Here is a 23,803-nt window from a genome sequence, read left to right as displayed (position 1 = left end):
AGTCACGGGTACATTTGAAGGAATTGACCTCATTTCATGACTATCGGAGGCCAAACAAGGGAGAAGGCACTCCCAGAGAGGCTAATGGGGTTGAGCAGGGTTAATCACACGTAGCAAAGTGACAGAATCTTCTCAAAACCTACAAGCACTATAAATGCACTTAGCAGCAAGACAGGCTCGAAATTTTAATTTTTATGGCCCTTTTCATCATCAGGATGAATAGTAAGGAAAAATGTGGAGCAGTTCCTTTGGAGAGTGCGTCCCGTGCCCCTAAACAAGTGAGAGTGGCGTCTATGTTCACGAAGAGCTCTAAGAAATCTTTTATGGCCACGCCTCTTGCTAAGTCAAACAGTATCTCTTCTGCATGTGCCTATGAAGTGGCATATCAAACTGAGCTGCCTACCCAAAAAACTGCCCCTCATTCCATGGCCTAAGTATAACAATAATATATAACAAGCTCTTGTGCAGTTACCAATGAGGCAAATGTTTTCGTCAGTCCTACAGCCGTATTGCAAGGTCAGAACTCAGGCCTTCCAATGTATGGGAAGAGCATCTTGACCCAGTATGGAGACCCCGTTCAAGTCCTTTTAAGCGGGAGCCATAGGGCAAGTGACTTCGGGACTTACCAAGAAAGAAGGTACTAGTTCTGGCCACAAAAGGTGTAATCAGTTTTTAACGGAATGTGTCTTCCCCGGAGAAGACAATTTAATCATGAACAGAAGTACCATTTTGTCCATACTGCACGAAATACCAGAACTGAGAATCATCGCTTCGAGGGATATATCAAGAGTGGAGCTCATTTCGTCCAGAAGACTGGATGCTGCCCTGATTGATATTCCCACTACTTTGGTCCAAAACCACCTCCTGTCTCAAATTGCGGTGAGCTTCTATAGTGACAATCGAGTTGCCTCTATCTTCCCAGCTCTGGAAGTCACTGTATGCCTAGCACTATAAAACCTGCTATCCATCAACCCAACCCTTCAGGAGGGGTGGTTGAATCTGGGACCCTCAAGTAACAGCAGACAGTGATCTGGAGGCCTTTATTGAGGGAACAGCTTTTTAGTGCTGCCTGTTAGGGTGTGTTACTTGAGTGGTTCGAATCCATCCTTACACTTTATCAGAGTGAGGAGGGCTTAAATCATATATTGTTAGCAGGAGACTTTAACACCAATTCGATGAAATAACACATTTGGAGTGAGCCAAGTTAAATGGGAGACCTTTTTGAGGCAATGGATCCTCACCCCCCTAAATGGGTATGTGGCGGAAGACTTGGAGGGTAATACTACTTGGCCCCATGGGGATCAGTCCTCAAAGATGGACTTCATTTTTGTCTCCCCGGCGCTGTTCCAATGATTTTTATGTCACAAAAGCAGAACCTAGTGACCACTCCATATTGTGGGGAAATTTCAAATGTTCATACTCTGATGAAGTAGTAAGTAGGGCCCTGTGCATGAAAGTAAATAACTCTCAAAACAGGTTAACATGCAGTGACAGGAATATGACCAGGGTTATTAGTGTATTTACTGTGCCATGGAATAGAAGGGGACTGAGTTCCTAAGGCTCCATATGACTTATTTTCTAAAATATTGTATGATTCCGCTCAGAGCGTCCAAACTTTGGGGTACAAGGAGGAGCAATTGCCCTGGTTCAGAAGTACTATGCGTTGCTTAATTTACCGACTTATAACAATCAGGATTCCCTCCCTGCATGCTTGTGTGTGGGCTGGGTTCATCAGGAGCCTTAGTCAGCCTAGACCTCTGGGACCCAATTGATTCTGAAGTGGGGTCTTAAAGACTAACCCCCGTTCTGGCCCTCATTACTATATGGAGTGTTCAGATCAGTTGTTTTTCATAAAAGGATCCCAGATTCCTGGCATACTGCCATATTCGTCTCTAAACTCCAAAAAGGGGATAAGTATAGCCCCCTAAACTATAGACCATTAGCTTTCTTAGATGTTGACTGTAAACTTAGCCAGTCAAGTGGCACAGCGAGTAGAGCGCTCGCTTTGACATCCGTGTAGAGCCTGCTAACGCATGTTCGAATCCCGGCAGGACCAACCTCAGCCTTTCATCTTTCCGAGGTCCATAAATGAGCACCACACACTGTGGGTTATAATAAGCAGCGCTCAGATACCTGAGGGTTCGTATAAATGCCAAATTATTATTTTTATTAAACATTTTTCATCTCTCGTCTTGGCTCGTGGGCAGTAAGTGCAGGTCAACTTAAACCTAGCCAAATCGGTTTCAGAAAGGGGGTTGGGACTACCACTGCGGGTTTCAACATCAACTACTTGCAACAGGATGTTTGGCAAAAGCACATCTCACAGATTTACTTTGCTTCCATCGACTTGTCAATGGCATTTGACAAATTAGAGACAGACGGGTTTTGGTCGAAATTAAGGAAATGGGGTATTCCCACCAACCTCTTGTTGATCTTTATTAAAATGCACTCAAGCACAACAATCAGAATGAGCCAGCGGGGTAGCTTATCTCCAGTCTTTCGTACATCTAACGGGTTGTGACAAGGCTGTGTCCTGGTGCCTTTATTATTTAATGTCTACCTCTGGGATATTGGAGTGGAACTTGCTGATGCTAAGTTAGTTCCCCCTCTGTGTTTGGGTGCAAATTATTTTGGCTCACTTATGCAGACAATATCCTGCTTTTGCATCATTTTAAGGTCGGCATCCAATGCCTCTTGAAGGTTTTTGGTCATTATGTAATGAATAATGCTTTGACGATTAACACCACGAAATCAAAAATGATGGTGTTTCATGCTAGCCGTAGGAAAGTCTGTACGAGTTGGACAATGAACTCCCAAAGAATTGACGAGGTCTGAGATCTAAAATATTCGGGATTTAATATCTGTGGAGTGAAGGGAAAATCGGTTCTGAATGATCATAATATCACAAAAACCAAACACATGTTGTGCCAAATGAAAGTTTTACACCTTCGCTTAGGCACATTTTCTATCAAACCAATAGTTACGTTTTCTGAATCGAAGGTGGTTTCCGATCATTTCTTATGTCTTGAAAGTACATCACCAGTTAACAGAATACAATTTTGATTACATCCAAGGCCTGTTGTGGAAAAGCACTTTGGGACTTCAGAAATGAGTGCCTATGGAAGTTAATAGATCCGAATTGGGCCTTACTGCTTTAAATTCCAAGGTACTATGGAAGAGGATCAAATTGTGCCTAAAGCTATTTAAGCCACCCTCGAGCTCTGTTTTTGAACAGATGAACCCAGTCAAGGTTAGAGCTGAGAGCTTGCTTATTCAGTAGTGTAATTTCCATCTAGCTAAGGCCTCTAGCAGTATGCAAGAGGCAACCTCCAACATTATGCTGGCAATTAAGCAAATCTTCTACCTTGACTGGATCAATCATCATAAAAAAAACACATAGCCGTAAGCATTGCACTTATTTTCTGCACTCACCCTGCACTTGCCACCTGCCGGCCGTTTATTTATCTTGTTGTTCTATTATCCCATGCACTGCACTTTCCCCTCTCCCCCTTCCTTTGCACTTGCGCGATCTGAATGACACTTGGTCTAGTAAGATCGTTGTCTGTCTTCTCTCTGTTCCCCCTCCCTTGCCTCGTCGCGCTTTGAAACACTTGTGTATAGGCGCGTTATAAATGCCACATCATAACATTATAAAGATCTAAATGGGGCAAATAACAAATTGGGTGGTTGTGCCCTTATTTACTACTGTATCCTTCATGGTCTTTTGCCAGAGCCTTGTTGCGCTTTCGCTTAAACCTTTTGCCAACCATGGATAATAGATGACGCTGGAAAGATAAAGATGTGGAAGATTCGACCTGTCGACATTGTCATCTTCATGTGGAATCTTTAAAACACTGAGTGTGTGAATGTACAGAACTAGCAACTTGGAGAAATAACATATTTGCCCATTTTATCGAAGGAATCAGACTGGACCTCTGGGATTTCCTACGAGATCCTTTTTATTTGGACTATCGTTCAAGATCATTATTAATTTCTCTTTATTCTTACTTACAGAAGCTGGGTTTCTAGATGAATGTGTTTCTTTATGCTTTTCTTTTAATTTTGTAATGCATATGAGTCAACTGAATTGAAGAAATGTAATTTAAAAGATTGACATGTGTAAGTAAATGTGGGGTGTTAAGGTCTGTTCACTTAGACCAGAGATACAAATAAAAATAAATGAATAAATGCACTTCCCTGTTGGGCTGCCACTCAAGTCCATCAAATCTCAATCCAAGTTCCAGTTGCCACACCTACATCCCACGACACTAGAGGATGCAAGTCGCTGTTTCTTTTTCTGTGGCTTTCACACTTCCAACTCTCCACTCCAAAACACCAGGATGTGCTCTCCATGTCCATCTGTCCACACAGACATGTTATCTACCTTTCCTGTTGTTGGAATACTACTCGGCAGATATCCAAGAAGCATTTTCTCACAAGATACCAATATATATGAGTTGGGAAATGTCAGCTACATCTTGCATTGCTTGACATTTATTGACTTGTCTCCAGCCCTATTGACCTAGAAGAGGCAACCCACCTTGGGAAGCCTTCCAATTTCCAAACATCCCCCCCCTACTAATTTCACTAACATAGAAAAGCTTGCCGACTACGTCCCGAAGAGAGTCCTCACACCATTCTCTCTGTACACCCTCTAGCAAACTGGCATGCTGTGGAACTGGAGTGGTTTCCCCACATGGATGCCTCTGAGAGACATCTTAGGAAGGGGCATGTCACTCTGCCTGACATAGCCGACTACCTCAACCTTGCCATTCTGCACTACGCGTTGTGAATTCTTAAAATGTCTTCCTAGGCATTTCTCATAGCAACACACCATGCACACTTATCAGTACCCCTCACTGCACTGTCTCTCTCATAAACAAACAAGGGCACCTTCGACTGATATTTTATTAGGATTTATGTACATTTTTAAATGCATTCTCTTTTTTAATCTGCCCTCAATAATTGACTCACTGAGTTGTTTACATTGCAATTAAATGAAAAGACAATCATTAATCAGGTGTCCAATAGTGTTTTTTTAAGCTGTAATTTGGCTGAATACTTACTTGAAGCCGATGTTAGGCATAACCCTAACATATATCCAGGGTGTGCTGAGCAGCCAATAACGTGCTTTGAATACAACGCAAGCTAACAATAGAAGCCACTTTCCAAACCAGCTTTAAGCTGCTTTCGATTGCTCCCCGTTTCACTCACTACAACACCACACTAAAGGGATAGCTCAGGTGCAACATACGTAGCCTGTGAACAAGACAATACCATGGAACAATGGGTTCAATAATAGGTTGGGTGGTTAAAAACTGGAGTCGTTTGTCATTAAGCATTATATGAATCACAAATAAATAAAACAGTGAAAACTTGAAAAGTACATTTGTTTCATTTAAATACATCTGATTTCTCCTACTGGTGCACAACCATGAAGTCAAAATGGGCTATTGCTACAGCTCCTCTTGTCATTTCTTTGGCAGCCATTTTGATGTAATTTCGACTTTTTGTGAGGAAAAGCTTAGCGCTCCTGGCAAGCTTCTTTTTAGCCACCCCAAAAAGGAAACAACAGTGCCCCTGGATGTTAACCAGGATGCTACTTGCCATGCCAGTGTGCCAGGCTGGGCTGGACAATACCATCTCACTGCCTTTGTTAAAGGCGCTGAGCGAATCAAGTCAAGTGATGGCCAAAACCTCCCCACCTCCCACCCCCGATACATGCAGCCACTCTAGGCATTATTGTTTAAATATAATACATGGAAATAAACTTTGAACCACAAATCTGTCTTTTAATGCACATTATTTTACAAATTGATTTGCAACACATTACATGCTGTATATCTGTTTTTTTCCAAGGCAGATTCAACATGCATTCCACATTTCAACAACTTCAATAGTTCTTGCAACAGAGAGGAGATGATGTTTTAACTATGTATTATGAAGAATAAAGCACCCCATTACTGAGTACTAAAAGGATACTGGAAGTCATCTCGGAATTACGTGACCTTATAAAGGAACTCAGCATGTACTCTCATTTCTCTATTTGGTCATGGAACTCCTCTGTGACTTACAACATCCATGTCATGTTCTCTAGGGGGTGCTTTTACCCATATATTACATTCTGTATTAAGTAAACCTCATGACCACTCTTAGTTCAGCTTATTTGTGTTGTCAATAATTCATCTAGAAGAGCCAGCACACAGTGTAAAAGGCAGCTCTCCGAGCAGAATTCCAGATGCTGCTACAACATTTACAGCTGTGACTAGCTTGTCTGAATCATTTCTTCTGGACTATATTGTTCTTGGTCACTTCACAGTCATTAGTTCATAAATATGGAGATGTGGACAAATGTATGGTAGCCTATTAGTATGGACCACAGTACTGAGACAAACAGCACCTTATTACATGTTTGGTGCAATGTTAGTCCAGTTTAAACAAAATCACACATAATAAATGTTTTTATACTTTTTTGGGACTCACTGGAAATATTAAACAGAGATGGTAGCAATGCATTAGCTAACAAAGTCCCATAGGCTTCATGAGATGGTGCAAAGGGAAATTATTGTAAAAGGAACACCCACTTGTCAGTTCATTCTCAAAGCAAAAATAAAAGAGCACGTACAGTTTAAACTCCATTGGTTGAAGGAAGTGCATCCATGGAATGCAGGTCTGGAATGGCTGCCTTATCGAAAGGGCTATACAACTGCTGGAAGCAGGGAACAAAGAGTTGTCACTGGAAAATACCAGCCCTTGGAAGACTGGCAATTCATGTCTGTCCTATTGATGTATGTACTGTTATGTTAGTAATACTTCTAGAGCGCACGGTCACCCAGGGGTATCTTGGCGCTGAGGAAAGGAGGCTAAAGCCAAAGCTCAGACACAGCTCAATCTAGAATAAGTGTGCTTTAACGGCTTTTGTAAAGGCTAGACGATTAGATATTTTCTTAATGACTAGCAGGAGGTAGTTCCATAGAACAGCAGCTGCTACGGAGAACGCATGGCCTCCAACCCGTACTCGTTTGTCCATCGGTACCACTAGTCAATCAGCCGAGGTGGAACGAAGGCTACGGCTAGGATGTTATCGGGCAAACTTAGCTTGCAGGTATTCAGCACCCTGATCATGGAGGGCACGATGAACTTTACACAATGCTTGAAAATTGACCCACTGGGTCACCGGGAGCCAGTGAAGGGCTCGAAGCACAGGAGAAATATGCGCTCCATAGGGTGTGCCAGTTGCCACACGTGCAGCTAGATTCTGCAATTGTTGTAGCCGTTGAATCAGACCCTTCAGTTGTGCCAGATACAGGGCGTTGCAGTAGTCTAGCCGAGATATCACCATCGACTAGACTACTGTGTCGTACCTTCATGCCACTATACAGTGCCAGCTCATGGAATAAGGGCAAAGGCCTAAATCCATTGGTTAAGTGAATCACGCTATGCAACCAGTGTTATCTGTAGTATGTGAGCAGCGGAGGGCTTCCGTAGGGCACAGCGGCAGTGACTCCAGCAGCCCTGTGGTACACTTAGAACCCTGCACATTACCCATAAGTACCGGCAAATCCCAAGGTGAGACTTCCAATATGAAAGCAACGAGCAGCAGTAAAGAGAGAGGTGCCCCAGCGTCAACGAGATGAGCAGCTGGGTAGATTCTGTAATGTACCTTCTGACAGCCAAGCCTTGTAGTGCTCCACTGCCACTCTAAAGACTCCCCCAATATATTCCAGAAATTAGGGAAATAGTACTTGTATTTGCAAACGATGCTTTAGCGCAGGCAATGTTTATGATTTTGTAGAGGCCACTAGGCCAGCTGAGGTGGGTAGGGGCGCTTATCCCAGTTACGTGCAACAGTGGAGCCAAGAACACCGTGCAGATTTCTGTGCTGCATGGCAATTTCTTGCTGTCGCTTTCTTTTGGTGCATGTTTTTTTATGTTATTTGCAGGTCTTACTTCAAATATGATCTGGTGTGGGAACAGCAATCAATGAATGGAAAATGGATTACGGGGTGACCCTATTCGTTGATATGTGCCTGTAAATGTTCATGGGGGTTGCCGTTAATACTGGGTTGAGCACATCTGAAAGCCAAAACTCCAGATATCCTTCGGTCTGCTGCTCACCCCTTTCCTGCTCAACATAAGTTTAGTTAAACAAGAATCCTTATCTTCGTGCCTATAACAGAGATTTACAAAAACGGCCACTGCATAGCTTTTGTCCTTTTTCAGTAAGTCTTGTTAGTAGCAGAACCTTCTTTGTAAAAAAAAAAACACCAGCAGTGCCATATAAGTTGTGCGATTGATGATTACTAGTCTTGGTTTTATGTTCAACCCCCTTTGCATTCTGGTAATTGTAGTTTTCAATATAAAATGAAAAATAAATAAAACGACTGGAAAACAAAATGATATGAAAACTAAGTTAAAACGTGCAGAAAATCAGTTGGGAGCAACGTGTCAGCATATTATATAAACAATAAATAAATTATCAAAGAGATGTTAGGCAGTAAATAACACCGGTAGCTAAAATGGACGTCAGGATTTAGAACTCATCAGTTACTCCTCATGCAGATTCTGTTGTGCAGCAGAACAGAAAGCAAATGTTTCTGCCAGTTAAATGGGTTAATCCTGTAGTACAAATCCAATCATTAAAGGCACCAGAAAACAATGCACTGGTGTGATGACGTCATGTCACTTCTTGTAATGTTGCAGATTCAGGATACTACATGTTCCCCTACACCCTCGATTACCGCCCCCCCCTTACCACCATCCCACCAAGGATAATTCGACTGTAGGGTTTGAACCCAGGTCACTGCTCACTAAACTAACCCAGGAATATAAGTAGAGAAGTAAAGAAAACTGATATTTCAATCCAGCAGCAGACCTGATAAAAGACAAACAATGTCAAGTTATGTTTTAACCATCACTGACTTGCAGGGCAATGCTGGATCCTATTTCCCCATTCTTCTATTGTTCCCTCACTCGTGTCTTTTCTTCCAGCAAACTAAAGTCTGGATACCCCCCCCCCCCCGCCGGAGCCACAGCACCCCCCTCCACGGACTAGCCTAGGCGCTCTTTTACTACTATGGTGGTGACTGGGTGCGGCTTAAAGTGATATCAACATAGTCATCATAATATACTTTGAGACAAGCCTTATCATTTTCTTGGACAAAACCAGCATGTGAGGGGGGTGGGTTTCGCAATATGATTTTCTTTTAGCACAAACAGCATGAAAATGAGGTTACAGTGGCAATGCTGGGATATATTCTTGGGCAGGACGTGGGACTTTTTTTGGGACCAACTAGGTTTCCCCGAATTTATTTTGCCGTTTCATAATTGCAGGGGAGACCCCCTGAACTCCTCCTTGCATTCCCAACCCCTTTATATACCGTTCCTCAACTTACCACACAGATTTGTGGGGAAAAGGGTGGAAAAAAAATCAGGCAAAGAAATTCGTGAAAATGCCATTCGGCAAAAGCAAGGAACACCTTTTTTTTTAAGACCAATCAGCAAGAAAATGTTTTGTGATACATATGCCCTTGCGTAAGGTTGGTAACCGGGCATCTATTGGGGTACTTAATGTTTTCCTGCACAAAACAGATTGTAACTTCTGTGACTGTTTACTCATTTCTTCCCGATATTTGTGCCTAAAATGCACCCTTCAGATCCATGTATTTTAAAAATGATGAGACGAAGTCCCCCAAACCTAACCGAGATGGTTTGGGCTCACCCTCTGCAATTGCTTAGGCCTACCAGGGAAAATCATCTGCGTCCCAGCCCTTTAGAGATGCAGCAGAAAGCATTGAGTAAGTATGCGGGTGCCATTAGAATGAATACATGTTGCACTGATTACTCCATCAAGCTTGCAATTCTTACACTAAAATCAAGCCTTCCAAGAAAGACCCACTCAAGCCAATAATATCACCTGACACGGGCACACAAGACTTGCTCTTGGGTGTCAGTGTGAGAGAGCCATAGTCACGCAAAGCTGCCAAATGCCATGGCTTTGTATGTAGAGGGGTTTTACGTGAAAGAGTTTTCCATTGCTGCTGCAAATCCCCTTCCAAAAGCGTATGTGGGAATTTTGAAAAATCAGATTTTGTGCCATTTTAGAATGTTATTTTGGATTCTGAGGGAGCAGCCTGTCGCTTATCAGATGTTTCCAAATGTGGCGCCCATGGTCCCTCATCATTGACTATATGGCTGGGGCTGGTGGCAGTACCAAGACATCTGGATGGCTGCAGTTTGCCTTCCACTGAACCCAGGTCGTTCTGGGATCCATCATGGAATGAAGAACAGCGTGCACAGACTGGCCCATGCTTTTCCCTTCATTTCAGCCTAAGGTTTCAAAACATGTTCTCCTGTCTTCTTAAAGTCCGGCCCAACCAATGTTACCGCATCGATTACTGCTGGGCTCGCTTCTTCTAGGAATGGAAAGGCGAGAACCATTCAGAATGCAAAGAGTTCCCAATATGAAAAAGAGCAGATCTATTCCTACCTGCAAGACAAACAGACTAGAAATGGCACCTTTTTATCTTTTGTCTCGGTTACTGAGGTGCCCCTTCTTAATTTGCTTCTACCTGAACCAGCAGCCCCTGAAATTAAAAAGAAGGGCCCCACAAAACTATTGTGTTTATTATATAATACAGCTAGAGTCAAAACATGGCTGTGCTTGCAAAGGTAAAAGATTTACTTTAGACTGAAAGCAAAAGCTATGCCCATTGCCCAACAATCAGAGTGCTTGCCTGAAGCTATTTGAATGAGGTTCTTTCAATAGCAAATCCTCTATTCCTATGTTTGGAAAGGGGGTGGGCCATGAACGAAACTCACATATTTTTTTAATATAACTTGAACTTGTTTTTAAATGACCCGTCTACATTTCTCCAGCTTTGTGACGTCATAGACTACTCTCTCTTTGGTAATGTTCAAAGCAACAAAGACTGTTATTTTTTTTTTTTTAAATAAAGCCACAATTCTGCTTTACATGAATTATTGAAACTTAAGCACACTGCCTAGAGTATTTGGTCACATTTGTGTTTTTTTTTAAATTGTAAAATAGTTTATATCAAAATGTATACATTCGTGAGTGAAAGGAAAAATAAAAACAAAACATATACATGTGTTCACATTTGTAATTTTGTTCAAAAGTACTCCATGGGTAAGGAGCCAGACATCAAATGATTGGTCAATCAGGGGTTGCAATATACATTATTGGAAACGAACCATTTGTCAAATTGTGAAATAGTTTCATTCAAATAACTGTACTGTGTACAACTTCACAATATTTCATAATACACACGCAAAGGTCTGCTACATACAGACCTAATAGCCCAAACAAACACATGCAGAATGTTCATGATTACATGTTTATGCTCACGCATCTCATCTATCTAAACAGAAGGAAACCCTGCTACTAAGCAAACACAATCAGTTCTTCTTGACAACAGCTCCCACAATACTTCATCTGGGTTTAAAGGCTTATGGTAGTGTGACAACACCATGACAACTACAAGAAGATGATGCCTTTTCTCATTATCACATTACATGCATGTCATCAAGAGATACAGAGAAACCAACATATCCATGATGTGCAGTCACAGCTGCTTCTCTACAGACAACTTGTATAAGTACCCAGTAGGTCAAATCTATTTGAAGCACCCACCCAATCTATATGGTGCTCCCTCTCTTTAATGGTGCTTGATAATCCCATAAGCATCCCTTTGCCCTGAACGTAGAACAAATTCACAATTCCTTTTTACTAATGACATCGAAATCCCCATGTCTCGATGCTTTAAATGTAGACAAGGCAATGGATAAACGTCACTATTGTACCGAGTACAGGAGTCCAAATGTGACTGTACCTAAAATACTATACCCATTCTCGCAAACCTGGTCAAAGCACATAGGCAGAACCCTATTAAGATAATGCAATTGGCATCACAGGGAATCAAAGAGGAGCTAGCAATGTATAGGTGTGATATGTATAGGTACAATAGTTTAATAACCTGGTATAACACCTTACAGGTCACTTCCAAGAGTTTCTCAAACACTATGTTTTCTTAATGAAGTAAAAAGCTAACAGTTTTGCTGCTAGCCTAAAATAATAGGGGACATATTGTCTGGAATGTCTCATAGTATTCCTCTATTTGCAGGTCCACAGCTCAATGTGATGCCTTGTTGGTAAGGAGAAGGTTTCAACACTGTGTATAGTGAATTTGAAGGAGACTTTTCAACTCTGAATGATTACAGTCCATTCAGGTTGTGTCTGCGCTTGCGCAAGGCTTGCACGTTTCTCCTGGGTGAACATTGGCAACATGTCGGCACAAGATACAATGATGTGCTTACCTTTGCCTTTTCCAGCTGTGTTTGGGCCTGTCTCTCTGCCTCTCTCCGCACTGCTTCTCTGTCTTCCTCCAGAGACACATCTGAATCGGATGGGCGACTAGTGTAGGAGTCCGCTGAACCCTGCAACGCCACAGCAAGATGAAGACGAGCGTTAATGTTGAATCGCATGGCAAAAATCTGGCAAACAAACCTACATTTCATTGATCAGAAGCGAAGCATGCATCCGATGGGACCATCCACTCGGCCCCTGAAATCTACATGGTTGCATCCCCCTCCCCCTGAATCAAGTGGAGAAACACCCAATACATAGAGTCGCCTTGACTGTGACAACGGGGGGAGAGTAAGCCTCCCTTGAAAGAGGCACAAGTTTAACCCGTGCCTTGGCCCCTGTGAAAACAGGCTGCAAGCCCGGAAAAAATAATGAGAGACTGCTGAAAGGGGCGGGGCAGCCATCTGGGGGGCTTTGTCCTCACAGGGGCATAAAAGTTGCTCACTGTTCTGGGCAGCATCGGTTACCCTTTTACAGCTTACCCACAGTGGGATCGCATAAGGACATCATTTTCCTTCCACCCAGCCCACATGGAAAACATTTTGGCAAAGGACAAAGAATGTATATGGAAAAACAGCCGTTGCAGTGGCAGGGCAGTATGTAAGCGACCAGGTGGACTGTAAAGACTATAATGTGAGCTTTGTAGGAATCAGGAGAAGTTTTCGCTCCTCCCGGCACCAGTCACCCTCTGAGGCCCAGCAGCGAGGGAGTTTGGGGAAAGGAAGAGAGCTCAGCTTCCCCAGTCATGAACGGCACTCCTCCAGCCCAGGATCTCCTGCGAGGGAAGGCGGATCAAGGACAATTTCGGTTGCGGGAGCTTTGGCTGAACAAATAAAGTGGAATTCTATGACAAGACAGGAGGCTCATATTATGCATTACCATCTTTACTCTGAAACCACAGCAGCAAAGAAAAAACTTTTACAAACAAAAAAGTTGTAAAAACAGAACTAAATAGAGTTCAATGTCAATGTAAGGGAGCTCCCCAATCCATCATGGAGGATAGGTCATGCCCTGCAGGAGACCAATAAGCAGGGACCCTTCCTTATATAAGTCCATTACTCTAATCCCAATTCCTCTTTCTTTGCTGCTGACACCACAGCTAAGTCACCCCTTTCAGTTGTGTGTTGCATGTTTGTCAGTAGTAGGCTTTATTAGTCTAAATATGGTATATATATATATAGTAAATATGTGTTAATTACCTTTCTTCTAAAGGAATTTGTATGCTTGATACATTGTATCTGGGTAGCCGCCTGTGGCCGTTGGTTTTATTTTGTGGGTCTTTCAGAATGTTAGCAAAAATATTTGTTACGTTTATATCTTACGTTTCAGTCGCTCGCGCTTGTAAACTTAAGTGTTTTAAGCACTTGTAAAATGTATTTGTGACCATTTGAACTTGCGCGCGCCGTTCGAGCAGAAGCCCGGCTTCTCTCCCGGTGCGCACGCGCAGTGTTGTTTACACTGTCCCCTCTTTCGTTTCGCCTGTGAATTCCAGGCGTAGTGGTTTATTGGGCGTGATGCCCTCTAGGCTCCCGTTGCGTGCCGGTCAGAAAGAAGCTGTTGCTTGAGACCCGGCGCGCACGGGGCTCTTGTTGTACTTCGTGCCCCTTGGGGGATGTATGGTCGCCTGGGGATTTGAGGTGCTGCAGGCTTTAGGTTTGGCCTGCCCCCTATGGCTTATGTTTGTAGCAAAAGCCTCTGCTTCAGTTCAGAGGCAGGTTAGCTCAAGGATTGAGCTGCAGGTCTTCCATGCAGGAAGACCCAGGTTCGCGGCCCGCCAAATAAAGCACATGTTTATTTATTTATTTTTATAGATTTTTATATATTTTAGAAAATATATTTTAAGATTAGATATTTTAAATAATTATATTTTAAATAATTATATTTTACAATGGATGTATTTTGATTGTCACCTTTTGGCTCAGTTGAGCATGGATTTCCTACTGGGGATTTTGTTGGTTCATAATTTCTTCAGAAGGATTATAGCACAAGGGCAACCTGCTGGTCTTGGAAGGAAGACCATGCAGAACAACAGGGGTTGGAATCACAGATACTCCTCAGGCGTGAACATCTTAATATTAAAAAATATAGTTTTTGTGTAATGTTTGTAATTTTGTATCCCTGGTAACACAATAACATTTCCTTACCTTTAGTGCTAGAAGGAAAGAATGTATACTGATAGATTGTGTGTTTGTTAGGTCAAAATCTGACCATCCAGCGCAAGAGCCCAATGCGCTGCCAGTCTGCAATTTTGTTGAAGTGCTGTAAATGGTTTGGTCAATGGCAGGTTTTGCCTGTGTTCTAGTGTGAGGTTGCCCCCTCTGCTGGTTGCCATACCCTGCTAGAGTGAGCAGTTGAGGTGCACTTGCTCAGTGTATTCCTCGCTTAAAGTTGGCAGCTTTGTTTGGTTGCTGCATATGGCATTGATGATTACCTTCACTGTAGGTGTGCCGTAACCTGCTCGGTTTCAGGTTCTGCCTGAGTTCTAATGCAAGGTTACCCCCTCGTGTACTGCTGGTTATCACGCCCTGCTCGGGCGAGCAGTTGGAGGTGCACTTGCTCAGTGTATTCTTCCCTTAAAAGTCGGCAGTTTTGTTTTGTATTAGGTGCTGCATGTGGCAGTTGTCATTATCTTCCCTGTAGGTATGCTGTCACCTGCTCGGTGACAGGCTTGGCCTGTGTTCCTCTGCGAGGTGAATCGCTCGTATGCTGCTGGTTCCACACCCTACTAGGATGAGCAGTTGAGGTGCACTTGCTCAGTGTACTCTTTGCTAAACAATAGGTTTAGGTGATGCCTGGAACACATTTTGCATTTTCAGAATGGCCAGTAGCCCGGATAGCTCAGTAGATAACATCTTCTATAAGGGCAGGGTTCGGTCCCTGGTGAAGGCGTAACCCCTCTTCTTTGGATACTTTCTATTATTTTATATTTTATTTATTAAGTACTTTAAAGAAAGGAGTGTGTGGAGGTTGTTATAAACAGACCCATGTGGGGGGTTGTACCTTCCTCTCTAGCCATCACTCTGGTGTTAACCTTCGTCTTTTAGTTAAAATTCTGTCGCCCTTTACAGTAGTTAGTTTCAGGACAACTCAGTCCTTTCCTTAGGTTTTGCTTTCCCCGATATCAATTGCTCCACCCAATACCCGAGCTGATTAAGCTGCAGTATTTTTCTCTCATCATGAGGAAGAAAAAGATGATGCGTTGTGCCTCTATTGAGGTCTGCAGAGCTTGAGGCTTTCTTTAGTGGCGACGTGTTTTCCCTTACTATTTGTCCATTTTGACATTCATTACACTATTGGACTATTGGTGGAGACAAGGTCAGCTCGAGGGTAACTGTTCAGTTTGGTTGCATGGCAAGTTTAGCAACCATGTTCTATTTGGATGGAGTGTTTGAAAACACTTCATGGTATCAGATGGACGAGTTGCCAAATAATAACTTTCTGGCACCTACTCCATGGTTTTCCTCCCAAAGCTTGGCCTGTTGTTCAGCTATCCGTCTAACAGTGTGTTATAATTTCTCCTCTGCTTGAGGAATACAAGCAGGCTTCTGTACCCTCAAGAGCGTTGTTTAACCTCTTTCGTTATATATTTATATACATATATATTTTTCTACAGTGCAGCGAATAGAGTGCTGGTTTTCACATCCGTGCTGACCCTACTAATACAGGTTCCTAATTTGGAAAGGTCTAAATCAGTCTTTCATCCTGCTGAGATCGATAAGTGAATACCACACACCGTTCGTAGTAGTGATGAGCACCACTCGTATACCTGAGTGTTCGTAGTACTATATAAGTGCTATTGTGCTATGGACAATGTGCTTAATTTTTCCCTTAGTGGCAAGTCAGCCTCACACGAATACAGAGACTCAGACCTCAGGGCTTGAGGGGACGGTTGTCCCAGATTTCTTTCACAACCTTTCATTTACGGGGCATTGATAATTATCCCAGAGTCCTTTGCCCCCTCATTCCCCTTCCCGCCAACTTTGCGGGAGATTGCATCATGATATACACCTCTTGGAGTAACTCCCGATGGTTTCTGTTTTCCTTTTTACAGGAGTTCTGGCTCGTGACCAGTGCAGACTCGCTCTGAGCATTTCCCTCCCGTCAGTTACCTTCCTTTGCGCTAATTCCTGGTATTTCAATAAGTTAAGCGGAGCCCACGGTCAGGGGGTTGGTTAGAAGTGCAAGAGTGTATTTATTTCAAGGGTGTAAAGCGGGACTTTAATGTGGTCCTCAAGGTAGCCTTCTCCTGGGTTGCAAGGTTTTTTCCTTAGATAAGTGGGGAGGGTTCTCCTCCTTTGGGAAGGCTCAAGATCCCTTGGTGGGATAAAGGGGTCGGGGAGTGATACTAATCTCCCATCCAAGTTATTACAACCCTCTATCACAATGCGTTCCAGCGTCTCTACATTAACTATCAGAAGGTGTCTGTCAGTGCGATTCCCAGAGGACTGGGATATATTTGGTTAATGACTTGATTCTCCTAGTCACCTGCATGGCAGGTGGACCTTTGGGTTTTCACAAGAGTTTGTTTTTGCAATAAGGTGCCAGCTCAGGGTGCTGTGAGCTTCAAGGTTCTTCAAATTGGCTGAAATAGAGGTTAGACCTCTTCTGGTGTGCAACTTCAGTTTAAATGTTTAGTGATCAGTTCTTTGCAGTTTAGATTCTTGCTAAGGCTTTGGAATTTAGGGGTCCTCCTTCGGTTAGTTTTTGATCCTCTAGGGGATTTATCAACCATGGATGAGGGAACAAGGTTCAAGCACCGGGCATATCTACAGGGGGGTTTAGATATCACTAGAATGGTAACAATTGGATGTAAGATACATTTTTTCTCCTTGCCAAGTTTGGCCTCTTACGGGTCAGGTTTGTAAATATCTGCCTTTTGTCATGGTAGCAGAGTCCTTCTTCAAGAGCTCGGGAGGTCTGAAAGTCTCTATGTCGGCGGTTTGACAGGTTTAGCTTTTCAGGTGGGGCCCTTCTCTTCCATTCTGCTTTTACCTCATGAAGACATCCGTCCTCAGTATACACATATGTCTGAAGACAATTGTGTGTTAAGTCTATTGCTTTTCAGCTCCGCTCAGGAAGGGTCGTCCAATTACAGATTTAAAAAATGACCTTTTACTCCCATTTTACCTTTTATGAAGATTTGTCTTTCCCACTTGGTTCCCCAGTGTAGTTATGTGACATGCCCTGTTTTCTAATGCGATATCTTCCTTTAACGCATGGGATGGAACCTACAAATCTTTTCACCCCTATGGGGTACTTTTCTTTATCTCCAGAAGTGCTAGGTACTTATTTTCGTTGGTTTGCTATCTAGGTTCCCAAAGATGGTATGAATTTAAGTGTTTTAAATGTTTGATTGGACAACGGAGGCGTTTATGGTTCCGATGGGTTTTTTCCTAACCTATTAGTATAGGAAAACTTTGTTCAATGTTTCCCCCCCCCCCTTTTTAACCAGTTAGTTTTGGTGGCCTGTAAGGAACGCTGGAATTGGCACATCTTCCTGTTGTTTTATCATGCAGTGGATTTGGCTATGCCTTATGAGACAGTTATTCGGGCAGCCTAGTTTGGGCAATTCTCTTGTGGTCAGCTGAAAGCTTTTAAAACATTTTCTTTTCCTATTATTTTATTATATTGTCTCTATTGTATTGATCATGTTGTACTAATGGGATACAAGAGCTTCGAACTTGCATAATATGAGCCTCCTGTCTTGTCATAGAATGGCTAATCCCCCACACTAACGTGAGATGGGGGTTTAGATTCTATTAAAGACAAGGAGGTGATTATTATCCTACACACCCACCCTTGATATGCTATGACAGTTATGACACGCATGTACACAGGTGTTTCAAGAGAGAACATTCTTTGGTTTGTTCTTCCCATCCAGCCACCCTTCTTGCTTGTTGTTCTTACAGCTACGAGTTGATCTGATCAGGAGTGTGGCTCGCAGTTACAAGTTATGGAGTGCGTGGTACGAAAGCTTCGCTGGATTTGCCTTCATCGTTTACCATCTGATCTGTGCAGTGGAAGTCTGGTTCAAGTCAGCTGCAGAAAGAGGAATTGGGATTAGAGTAATGGACCTATAAGGAAGGGTCCCTGCTTATTGGTCTCCTGCAGGGCATGGCCTATCCTCCATGATGGATTGGGGAGCTTACATTGACTTTGAACTCTATTTAGTTCTGATTTTACAACTTTTTTGTTTGTAAAAGTTTTTTCTTTGCTGCTGTGGTTTCAGAGTAAAGATTGTAATGCATAATAAATCGCCCCCTTGTCTTTAATAGAATCTAAACGCCCATCTCACGTTAGTGTGGGGAATTATCCATTGGTTGGAAATAAGGGGAAGCAAGGAATTTGTGATTTCATCGGCTGGTTGTCGCACAAGAACAACAATTTTGCCAAAGTATGGTTTGCAGTGATGACAGATTTGAATTAGCTGATTGCTGTGTAAATGCAATAAACCAGAGGCCTTTTATGCCACAAAGAATCAACAGACTCAGACAATTCTGTATATTGCTATAATGAAGGTGCAGGTTTGGGATGCATAAGAAGTATGGGGTATGGTCCAGGAAGTGGCCAAGTGCCCATGTTATGATCATTTGCATACCCACGCCTCCTGCTTGTTCTTGGATCCCGGGTGGAGCACATGGTAACCAGAACTTTTCATAACACCGTGAAAATATGTTGGAATTCGGGGGAGTTCCCTTTTTTCAAACTTTATTGCTCATTTTCAACAAGAAAGAAACATATCAAGTACAAAGCAAATGTTACTAGGCTAACTGGCCATCATCCAGGTAAAAACAAACCTGAATCAAAGAAAACAATAACCTCGAAATGCATAAGTTCCTTTTAACAATCATTTGTATCTGTTGCTCGAGTCCAATTTGCCCAGTCGATGTTAAGTCACGGTAGAACTCCCAGAGTGCATTGCTGGATTGAAATGGAAGCCCGCAGAGGGAAGAGCGGTTCACTGGTGGCGACATGGGAATCATATGGGGAATGCTGGAGGGTGAAAAGCAGTGCTATGCTATGTTTGTAGGCATAATGTGTCTTTTGGTAAGTGAGATAGCTCAGTGAGTCAAGGGCTCACCTCAGAGATCTGTGTCTGTCCTTTAGTCACATTGAGCGCTACATACTTAAGTGCTTGATCAATTGGTTGCCATCAAATTAGGTACAAAGAACACCAATTAGAAGTGTAAGGAGCTTGGCAAGAAACAATACTGTGCAACAAATAAGAGTACAGGACGTGGGCAGTGCCAGGTGGCCAGCAGTATAGGTCATCACGCTTGAGTGAAGGTCAACACAAAGAACCCTTGATGCCTTAATTCTCAGCTCGAGCAGAAAACAGTAGTCGAAAAAATAATCTGCGAATGGGGTGGCACTATGCCCAACATCAGGTAATGCTATAACAGAATGGGTACTATTCTCATATTGCCACACACACCGTCAGAGACCGCTTTACAGCAAATGACAGCAAAGCACACAGCAGAGACAAAAACAACAACTTGAGAAATGCAAATGAGCTTTTTTGACTCATCATTGGCTGGCACGCGCATGTTTAATGTGCGCCTCAAACAGGGGTGTCTTTTATAAAAAATGAACGCAGCGGGGCACAAATGTCCACTGCTCCTCCAGACGACAACGTGTGTGTGTGTGTGTGTGTGTGTGTACGCTGCGCGAGCTCTACTTGGTAATCAGAGCATGCGTCCCTCAATCAGACACTGTAATAGCATCAGTGCCCAGTGAAAGGCGAAACCATACAGCAATTGCAAGCATCACTTCAGCAAACCCAACACAATGGCAGGCTCGGGGGAGAAACGCAAGGCAATGTAACGCCACCAGCTTTCCACGGCATGCTCACCCCGGTTTACCAGTTCTAAGTTGCCATGCCATGACACATCAGCTGACGTCTGCACGGAATAGCGCTTCGGAAACCGGTCACCGTTTTCGCAAAATTATTTCACAATTCCAAAATTCACCATCATTAAATCCTGAATGAAAACGCTAACTGTGCGCGCGTACAAATACTCATGCCCCCCATGTTGACTTAAACAGAAAGAGAGCCATGGTTGCTCATCACCCCTGCCAGCAGGCGGAGAAACCAGTCTGGATCAATCCCAAACAAGACACGTCCGCCACCTTGATGCCCTTCAAGCTCCACCACCCCACAAAAATAGAATCAAGCATGAATGAAAGAAAAGCGGGTTTACACATGTGTCCGGATTCTTCTGCCGTCCGCCCTTAGCTCTTTTGAGAATCCGGATCCAGGTGGCCTTCATTAGCCAGGCAGCTCAATCAGTGTCCGCAGCTGCAGCACCGGCGGGCGCAGGTCCCCCTCACACCACCACATGTGCAGCGCGTCGAGCACCGCAGGGTCCCTCTTCCCGTCCTGGCCATGCTATGCTATGCTGGAAGCTGTCTGCGCCTCTTCCCTGCCGCCCAGCACTCGCATCCCCACCTTGTCTCCGACGTTACAGGCGTGCAAGGAGAAAGAAGAGCAGGCAGGCCACCCCATGCGCTCTGTGAGCCCCCCCGCTCCCGGTTTCAGATTCTCTCGAAAACTCATGGAGCTTCCACATGCACCTGCATTCTGCTTTATCTCAGGTCTGATGTTTTTCAGAGAATGCTGTTAAAGGCAAGGTTTTAAAAAAAAAAAAATCATTGCCCACTGTATTTGTTGACATTTGCAAGTGCAAAGGTCATTTCATCTCTACAGGGGTCAGGTTGGGTGGGGGGCGGTTGTCACTTCACTGAGCATGCTCAGCAAAAGCGTTGTACGTGGATGCTGATGACATCACACTGGCAAGTCACCATTTTGCATCTCAAGGGTAAACCGCTTGAGACATGTAAGGTCCTTGCAATTATGCAACAGCTGGTACACTATCTAATTGTTATCACACCTCATCCTGATATATGTCCTTTCTTTAAACAGCACGGGTGTGCGCAATCCAGATTTGAACAGCAGTTGTAACAATTGCAGTGCCTTGGGGATACAATTGTATTTTTTAATTTGATCTGAAGAATTTCGAGCAATTAAAAATTTGTTATGAAGCCGATTAAGAGGGAACTAGCGTACACACAAATGGATTTCATCAGCCAGACCCTCCATTTTGTACTCAATTGACAGGTGAGCGCTATATCTGCAAGTGTTTAGCGAGGACACTGGGGGCAAGATGTTAATTCAAATGACAGCTTGCTAAGCCTGCAAAGCAAAGAGCGCCAAAATAGAAAGACGGAAATGTCTCTGATGCGCTGGTCCTGGTAACTATTAGCTTATAACCCGTGCATCTGTCCATTTTGCACCGATAACATTGTCCATGCCCATTCTTTGTCCCCCCAGTAATGTGCAGAATGAGACCCGTCTTTTTTTTTGGCATGAAAAGGCCGCAGATTTATTTTCACATCATAAAAAACCCTGTACACATTAGTGAAAATAGTTCTGAAGATGTGGCGACTGCTCCGTGCCCAACAACCTGCTTCCCTCTTTCTTTCCACAAAGTCCTATGTAGTCACAACTATCCCAACCCTTCGCGTCTGTGCCTCGCCTGCCCTTGCAGGTGTTCTTGGGTGGGGAGAGCACCGTTTCTTTGGGGGAAGCTGAGCCCTTATTGTTACCACCAGACGCCCCTGCCGCTTAGGCTCCCAAGAGGCGCTGGTCCGAAAAGAGTGAAGATCCTCCCGGCTTTCTTCTGGCTCATTCAGAGTCTGTCTCTTGTGCTTGGTCGCCCAAACACCGCCACGCCACAGGTGGGTTACCGTCCACCGTGGCTCCCCCCTTTCCTCATTTTACCTTTCCAAGAGTTTTGTGCTGACCTCCAAGCAAGGAGCTCCAACCCCCTTTGCTGACAAATGTCTGCCTTCCCCTAGTTCATACTCTGGGGATTTTGCGTTAATCAGCCCATGACCGCTCTTGTGCACTTTGTGCCCCATTTTGTAAACTTTTCCATGCCCCCTGTTGACCAGTGCACTCATTCTTTTGTAACTTCAACCAGGGGCTTCGCTTTGACCTTGTTGTGCCTGTTCTGGGGAGCCTTCAACCCCTACCACTTTTTAGCCCCTGCCCGCTATGTGACATCTTTCCAGGAGCTCAGTGCCCTTTGTGCCCCATTTTTGTAACTTTTCCATGCCCCATGTTGACCAGTGCACTCATTCTTTTGCAACTTTAACCAGGGGCTTCGCTTTGACCATGTAGTGCCTGTTCTGGGGAACCTTCGGCCCCTACCACTTTTTAGCCCCTGCCCGCTCTTTGAAACACCTCCCGAGGAACTTAGTGCACTTTGTGCCCAGTTTTATGTAAAAATTTCCCATGCCCCATGCTGGCCAATGCCCTTGCTATTTGTCTATTCAACCAGGGGCTTCACTTGTGACCACGTTGTGCTTGTTCTGGGGAACCTTCAACCCCTAACACATTTCCTTCCCTGAACTCACACCACCGGCTCCCCCTTGTCTCAGCCCAGATTCAATTTTTTGCTTGTCATGTACGCACAACCTCCCAACTTTCGAAAGAGAGGCTCCCCTTTCCATTGTACTTATCATGTAAGGCCAATCTCCCCACCTTAATCTTCTGCGGGGTAAATGAATACCCTAGGTATATGTTGTGTTAGGCTACTTATCACCTGCTTAATACACAGGAGTTTCTCCGAGCCGTCCCGGTGCCACCTTGCTCTCCACGCAAGATAATAATTGGGCATCTCTTTAGGGCTACGACCCTCATGCTCCTGAGCGCTGCTTATTATTACTGAAAGGCTGAGTTTGGCCCTGCCAGGATCTGAACCTGTGTCAGCAGGTTCTGCACAGATGTTACAGCAAGCGCTCACTCCTGTTAAGCTGTTCTACCTCGTAGCGGGCATTCCCGCAACGCTAGTGACCCAGCGCCGCAATTGCAATGCAGATTGCATTTTTCCCCCAGGCATCGCCAGCCCTGCAAAAGTGGCCAATACAGGGATCGAACCCACGCCCTTGGCGTTATTATCACAAGGTCGAAATCCTTCCTTTGTCTCCCGGCGGGCGTCCTTTGGCAGGGGCTTGAAACTGCCTGCTACCGGGCGGCTGCCCGTTATATGGGGCATCCCCCACCCCTTTCCTTTGTTCGCCCTTTGTTGGCTTTTGCCTGACTTGCCGCGCTTTGGCGGGCACCCTCCACCTTACCCAGCGGGGGGGGGGGGACCCCGCACAGGTTATTGGGGTGCCTCCTCCATTTCCTTTGTCCTTTCGTCGTCACTTTTATATCAAGTGCCAAGGCATAGGATGCTTTGGAAAAGTAGACCACCTGCCTCCACTATTTCAATATGAACATCTTTAAAAGAACACTAGGAATAAATATGCATATATTGCATTTTCCTCTGAAGCACACATAACTGATATAAAAGTTACAAAACATCAATTTTTTGTTATTTTGATCGCTAAGTAAGAGTGATACAGTATCTA

The 23,803-nt window shown here is 43.9% G+C and overlaps 1 protein-coding gene across 8 annotated transcripts in view; it reads right to left on the bottom strand.

Moving 5' to 3' along the window:
* CACNB2 (calcium voltage-gated channel auxiliary subunit beta 2) overlaps window positions 1-23,803 on the bottom strand; it is a 1,556,216-nt gene that overhangs the window by 549,294 nt on the left and 983,119 nt on the right. For 6 of the 8 annotated variants that reach the window (XM_069648579.1, XM_069648581.1, XM_069648584.1 and 3 more), the window contains one exon: window positions 12,337-12,456. In XM_069648579.1, the coding sequence (XP_069504680.1) occupies window positions 12,337-12,456 (120 nt within the window). Of the gene's footprint in view, window positions 1-12,336; window positions 12,457-20,586; window positions 20,941-23,803 lie in introns of those variants that run through there. The other 2 variants (XM_069648582.1, XM_069648586.1) reach the window with 2 other exon arrangements.

This window comes from Ambystoma mexicanum, chromosome 2q, assembly GCF_040938575.1.
Source record: "Ambystoma mexicanum isolate Mex_15411 chromosome 2q, UKY_AmexF1_1, whole genome shotgun sequence".
NCBI classification, from domain to species: domain Eukaryota; kingdom Metazoa; phylum Chordata; class Amphibia; order Caudata; family Ambystomatidae; genus Ambystoma; species Ambystoma mexicanum.
The sequence above is the reverse complement of the archived record's forward strand: the minus strand, read 5'-3'. Positions and strand labels throughout refer to the sequence as shown.